Raw genomic sequence first — 6357 nt, 5'->3', positions numbered from 1 at the left:
TCACATTCTGGTAGTTGTGTAAAAATCTGAGTCATGTTGATGCAAAAATAACATTATTGGTGACTGAAAACAACTGGAATTGCGTTGGCGTCAGGTCAGTATTTTGTTTCGATCCAAGAAACAAGAAAAAAATATGGACATTCTGATTTATGATACAGTCAAGAGCAAAATCAGCAGATCTGTGCAGTGGATACAGTGGAACAATAAGCCAAACCTCCTTTCAATTGAATTCACCCTTGACGTCCATTACACACACAGAAATACACAACAGACCTTGCTATAAGGGACTTTATCAAACTTAATACATACAGCCGTGTTTTCATCTTGACTTCCTGCAAACTTTAAGGGATTCCTACAGTTTAAACTTCATTTTCCATGACAGGGCATTTCCTTTTTAAATCCATAGTGACAGAAGAAGAGCGTGAAACCACACGATATTGAGGCCTGATTGTATCTGTGACATTCATGTATTCATCATGTCATTAATGCTGGCCAGTCTGTCTAGTGAGGGATGAACAAAAAGACTTGCATGCACACAGACGTGCTGTGAATACCAGCTGCAGTTCAGCACAGTGAAATAACTAATGTTGCTAGAGAGACCAAGTATGGCTTTGCAGAGTGTCGACCACACCGTGAAGCTGCGGCAGGCTTCCAGGCTCCTGCTCATTGAAGCACCGGACAGGTTTGCTTTCTTACCTTTTTACAAAACATTCAAATAAACATAAAAAGTAAACAGGATGCGAGAAACATACAAAAGGCAACGCAGAGCGAAAACTAAAGACTTTGAATTAGGTTGTGATACCGACTGTACATTAAAATCAACGTCAAATAAACTGATTTGCAAATTCCAGCAAATCCTCAAACGCAAATGTGCAAAATAACATGAATTAAGCTTTTCAGAGTTCCTTCAGAATATTGTTGGTGACGACCAACACCTTCTTGCGCTGGTCCAGAGCCGGCGTGCAGACAGGAGGGGAGAGGAGAGCCGACTTAAAATCAGAGTAGCAGAACGTGTAAGGCAATAATTTCCCTTTAGGAGCAGGAGGCGAAGCTCTGTCATCCCTCTGAGGCCCACGTCCTGAGAACAAGAACAGGGACATGAAGGGAAAAAAATGTAGGGCAAGAAGGAGAAGAAGAGAAAGTGAAAGATGAAGACGATAAAGAAGCAGGAAAAAAGAGAAAAGGGATAAAGATGAAGAAAAAACAAAAGAAGGAATAATAAGCACAAGAAGTAGATTGAAACGGGTGAGGGGCAGAAGGAGAAGATGAAGTAAAGACAGACCAGAGAAGCCAAGAGGAGCTCCTGGAGAAGTTCTGGGCACCTGCTAGGTGAGCTGCTGGATCAGCCCCTTCTCCGGATCGTGTTTATCGTCCAGTTCTTCATCAGAGTCTGAGGAGCAGAGCGCACAGTGACCATGAAACAGGAGGCCGAAAAAATTATCCTCATGTAACAAGATTTCCACCCACAAACTAATTTACATCTTAAATTTAATTTAAGCTGGTAATATGAAACAGGCAAGGGGAGGTCAGAAACTCCACCCTGATTGGCTGGGTGTTCCAACAACATCACAACTTCTGCCTCCCATAGGGAACTGACCTGCAACTGACTCTGGTGGAGAGTAGAACTGGCCGTCAGATATAGGACCCGGGTGCATGAGAGGAGCGCGCTCAGTGGCGCTCACAGCGTACAGCAGCCCTGCAAGGGTGCAAGTAGGTGCAGCAACATATAATCATGGATGAGTGCGTTCATGAAAAGGGAAGCCAAGTATCAACAATGCCCCCTGGTGGTACATAACAGTACCACCAGCATTCATGATAGGCGTGAACCACAGTGAACTAACAAATACATTTCAGTTAATATAAAAGATCTTATTACGCTTAATATTTCGGCTACCGTCTGCTCCAGTGGCCAAACTAAACACTCGTCAGCGCCACCGTCTGTCAGAGTGAGGACTCACTGTTCTCGTCCTCGGCCTCCTGAGGAAGAACCTTGAAGTCCAGGAGCCACGTCTCGATCCAGGCCAGCACGAAGGAGATGATGGGCAGCAGGTAACCGAAGGCGCCTCCCTTAGACAGCAGCTACACACACACACACACACACACACACACACACACACACACACACACACACACACACACACACGAGGTAACTGGTGTTTCATGTCACCTGAGAGGCTGGGACGCCGTCAAAGCAGAGTGTGTGTCGTGTCCCACCTGTGAGAAAATGACTTTGGCGATGAGGAAGGCACAGCTGACTGCTGTGGTGACCTGAGCACAGAGAGGGAGCAACCATCAGACCTTCTCGCAGCGCAGCCGCCTTCTTTTATGTACCACCAATGTACCATGGTGGGAAAACGCAAACTGGTATTATGGACAATTGCGCTGAATGAGGAAAAAACAAAGCAGGTTTGATCTGCTGAAACAATCAGGTTCTGGGGCGAAGAGTTTTAATATGTCACTGTGTCTGTGTAGCAAAGCCTGAAACGCAACAGCACATCGTTGACAGCAAAGAGGAAGCTTGTGACCACTAAGATCCACTGTCGGAGCTGTTGAAACGTCAGAAATGCAGAGTGGGAGCAACTCACCGCAATGACCCACCAGTGGCGCAGCTTACAGGCGGCATAGGCCAGGATCAGCACGGCGAACCGGAAGACAGCCAGCAGCTGCACGAGACGGTGGGAGGGACGGAGGAGAAAGGAGCGTGAGAACGCAAACAGAATCTAAAAAAAACAGTCAAGATTCCAAAACCAACTACTGAACTGTGGCGTCTTACAAAAATGTCAAAGAAGGAGTTGTGATAGTTGTAATGCAGGACTTCTTCTTTCAGCTCCTTCTGGATGCCGCCGTTCACCTGCCACACACAAAAAAGGAATGGCAGTTCATCATCCAGCCACCGGGGGCAACAACGTTCTGACAAAACATGGAACAACATGTGAAATATACCCAGAGCATTTGGGAAATGTGTCTTACATTGAGTTCTATGATCCAGAGCAGGGTGATGAACAGCAGGTCAAAGGTGACAAAGAGGCAGAAGGTCCTCCTCACGTCCGAGATGCACTGCTCCTCGCCAGCCTCGTACGAGCTGACCCGGGCCAGCAGGGCCGGGCTGGCCACGGAGCCCGGGCCCCTGCCGGTCAGCCGCGAGTCGATGCTGCTGCTGCAGCGGCTGTCCATCATGCTTTAGGATCTGCCCCCTGGTGAGCAGTAGGTGGGACTGCGCTCGGTCATCAGAGAAGGAGGCCGAGGCCGGTCAGAAGTCTGAGGTGCATCTGCAGGGACGAGAAGGAACAGCGGCAGGGTGAGTTCAGTTCCTACTGGCAACTCTAACAAATTACTGCATGTCAATCCCAACACCTGTAATAGTTAAATAGAACAAAAACTCTATGGGACAGTGGACATCAGTCACCACACACACACACACACACACACACACACACACACACACACACACACACACACACACACACACACACACACACACACACACACGGCATTAATATGCACCGATGAAACAGCTTCCTGTCTTTTTACAAAACAAATATTTTAGAAGTACCGTCACATGACACTGACACCGTGACCTTCCCCTGCGCCCTACATAAACAGGTTTATAGCCGGAGTTCAGGAAGTGAAACCACTTCTGCTGCTGTAGTGATTGTAAGTGCTGCGCACGTCTGGGGAAAAAAAAAGGGCCTCAGAGGAAAGAAAGGGGTTGACAAATTATGCAAATTGTGTGTGTGTGTGTGTGTGTGTGTGTGTGTGTGTGTGTGTGTGTGTGTGTGTGTGTGTGTGTGTGTGTTTTACAGCAATGGCGAGGAAATAGAATTCAGACAGTATTAAAAAGGGGGGGGGGGGGGTGTTAGAACACCACTGAAGACCCACTGACACTCCAGCTGATCGAGCTGATCAAAGTGAATCCTGGTCTCAGCGCTTTGAAGCAGCTCGCGTTTGACTCGTTTTGAACAAGTGTCACACGTGTCATAACAAAAGCTGAACGAGCCACTTGATTGACATTCATTAAGACGAGCGCCTCATCGCTCTGAGCTCACAAACATCTCAAGATACAGGTCCGGAACTTGTTCGACCGCCGCAAGAATGCGGCAAAACCAGGTTCCGGTTATAAAGTTTAGACAGAGAGCGAGAGACCCTCTGCTGCTGCTGCTGTTGCTGCTGCTGCTGTTGCTGCTGCTGCTGCTGCTGCTGCTGCTGCTGCTGTTGCTTCTGCTGCTGCTGCTGCTGTTGCTGCTGTTGCTGCTGCTGCTGTTGCTGCTGCTGCTGTTGCTACTGCTGCTGCTGCTGCTGTTGCTGCTGCTGCTGCTGCTGCTGCTGCTGCTGTTGCTGCTGCTGCTGCTGCTGCTGCTGCTGCTGCTGCTGCTGCTGCTGTTGCTTCTGCTGCTGCTGCTGCTGTTGCTGCTGTTGCTGCTGCTGCTGTTGCTGCTGCTGCTGTTGCTACTGCTGCTGCTGCTGCTGCTGCTGCTGCTGCTGCCTACCCCACTGCATCCCCACAGCTCAGTTTCACCCTGTAAACAATGCATTCGTGCCGGAACCATCGTTGCCCTGCAGCGGAGAAAGGCAATGAGAAGGGGAAACCTGTTGACGGACCGCAGCGGGAAGCCGCGCTGCTGTCAGCTGCCGAGCGGCGGACTGAGGAGGCGGAGAGCGGCGGCGGGCAGCGCCACAGGAGGCTGGGCACCGCGTCTTCGAGCCGATGAAAAGACAAACAGCTCCCGGCAGCGGGCAGGATGCCAACACATCGATCAGCCGCGGCTAGAAGCTAGCCAGCTAGCCTGTAAGGTGCGTGTTCGGGGCGGTTCGTAAGGACAGACAGAGTCGATCTCACCTTTTTAAAAGTCGCTGCCTGAAGCTGTTGGAGCCCGTGAGTCAACCCTGCGGAGATCCCACCGGGCAGGTTCCTGCCCTGAGCGGCGCACTTGTCTCTACCGTTTCCTGTCCTCTTCAACCGGAAGTAGGTGGGCAGAACGGTGAGAGACGACTCCACGCAAAGGGCTCTGGGAGATGATGTTTGCTCGTTGGAATAAGCGCAGGAGAGTAGAACTGCTTTCTTTGATATTGGCCTGTGTAGAACAGGGCTTCCAGACGCCATTTCGTTTTTGTTTAGTTTAGTTTTTTTGTTTTTTTGTTTTTTGTTTGTTTTTTAGATAGATTTAGTTTATTTTGAACATGTGCTGGAGCAGAGAAAAGTTCAAGGGCTTATCTAGCTCTACCACCTTTCCTCCAATTTAATATGGTAGTGTGTGTGTGTGTGTGTGTGTGTGTGTGTGTGTGTGTGTGTGTGTGTGTGTGTGAGAGAGAGAGAGAGAGAGAGAGAGAGAGAGAGAATAAGAATACACACATGTACAGTCACATAGACCCTATGCATAAGCCGTCCACTTCCCATAGTGATAGTCTATGTCATTCAAGTCAAACCACACAATAAACCGTTTAAAGTTCATCAACCAGGTCAAAACTAACAATTCACCTTGTTTCCTTCTCGTGTTCAATAAATATACAAATTTTAAGAGTCAATGTGTCAGTAGTATGTGACTGAATGTTGTTGTTTTTTTGTTTTTAAGTTCCCTCATTTTTCAAACACTTTGTTAGTTTTGTTTCTCTCTGGGAAGGGGAGGGTTTTATGACCAGGACTGGTGTTGAGGTGTCCAGAGTTCGATTGTTTGCAAGTCATACAAAAAAAAAAAAAAAAAAAATACAGCCTCAAGGGGGTGTCGTTGAGTCTCCTTCTTGTGCCAGTCCTGAGGCCCAGATGAAGGCAAGGGCTGTTTGAGGTTGAATCCTTAACTAAAGACGGTTATAGTCATTGTCACATCCCCCCACGGTCTGAAGCCTAGAGGTTGGTTTCATTGTCCTGAGTCATCTCAAGCTTCCAAGCTGGTCCATTTTGAAATCTGAACTTTTCCAAATTCCAAAAGAATTCTCAGCACCCCCAAAAAGAGAGGTGCGTCGGAGAAGGGTGCCACCCCTGAGTAAGAGCAAAATCAAAAAAAGCTCCCGCACACTGCTCGACTCTCTTCCTTTGGTTTTTATTGCAACGTTTCGGTCAGAAGACCTTCATCAGGCATCATATATGGCATCCAAGCATACATAACCATATGTATAGGTGTGTGGTATATGCAGGTAGCCAATCAGAGGGCTTGAAGGCTCAACATGGTTGATGGTTCTCACCTGTTAGGTGAAAAGACAATATTACAGACACCCATAGCAAATCAAAACATCCTATATTTAAAAAACAAAAAACAGATCTAAGTATTCTTGTATGACGCATTTGATCTGAACTTTGTTGCATGTATGCTTGGGTGCCATATGTGATGCCTGATGAAGGTCTTCTGACCGAAACGTTGCAAT

At 47.9% G+C, this 6357-nt stretch overlaps 1 protein-coding gene across 3 annotated transcripts; it reads right to left on the bottom strand.

Annotated features, from left to right (window-relative positions):
- Nucleotides 1–274: 274 nt before the first annotated feature.
- stard3nl (STARD3 N-terminal like) lies at nucleotides 275–4985 on the bottom strand. Of its 3 annotated transcripts, none has more exons than XM_076044466.1 (9): nucleotides 4838–4985; nucleotides 2971–3269; nucleotides 2774–2851; nucleotides 2586–2663; nucleotides 2215–2268; nucleotides 1959–2079; nucleotides 1598–1696; nucleotides 1283–1390; nucleotides 275–1078 (listed from the first exon to the last, which is right to left on the bottom strand). In XM_076044466.1, exons 2-8 carry the CDS (start codon nucleotides 3175–3177, stop codon nucleotides 1326–1328), a joined length of 702 nt encoding a protein of 233 aa, XP_075900581.1. In that variant the 5' UTR covers nucleotides 3178–3269; nucleotides 4838–4985; the 3' UTR covers nucleotides 275–1078; nucleotides 1283–1325. The 3 variants fall into 3 exon arrangements, with proteins under 3 accessions (XP_075900581.1, XP_075900582.1, XP_075900580.1); XM_076044467.1 differs by having other exon boundaries at nucleotides 1323–1390; nucleotides 2971–3271; nucleotides 4841–4980; XM_076044465.1 differs by having other exon boundaries at nucleotides 2971–3271; nucleotides 4841–4979.
- Between the last annotated feature and the right edge of the window lie 1372 nt (nucleotides 4986–6357).

This window comes from Nelusetta ayraudi, unplaced genomic scaffold (genome assembly GCF_046127955.1).
Source record: "Nelusetta ayraudi isolate G7.1 ecotype Tasmania unplaced genomic scaffold, CSIRO-AGI_Nayr_v1 ptg000081l, whole genome shotgun sequence".
Lineage (NCBI taxonomy): Eukaryota > Metazoa > Chordata > Actinopteri > Tetraodontiformes > Monacanthidae > Nelusetta > Nelusetta ayraudi.
Note: the sequence above shows the minus strand (reverse complement) of the source record. Positions and strands in the feature narration are given on the sequence as shown.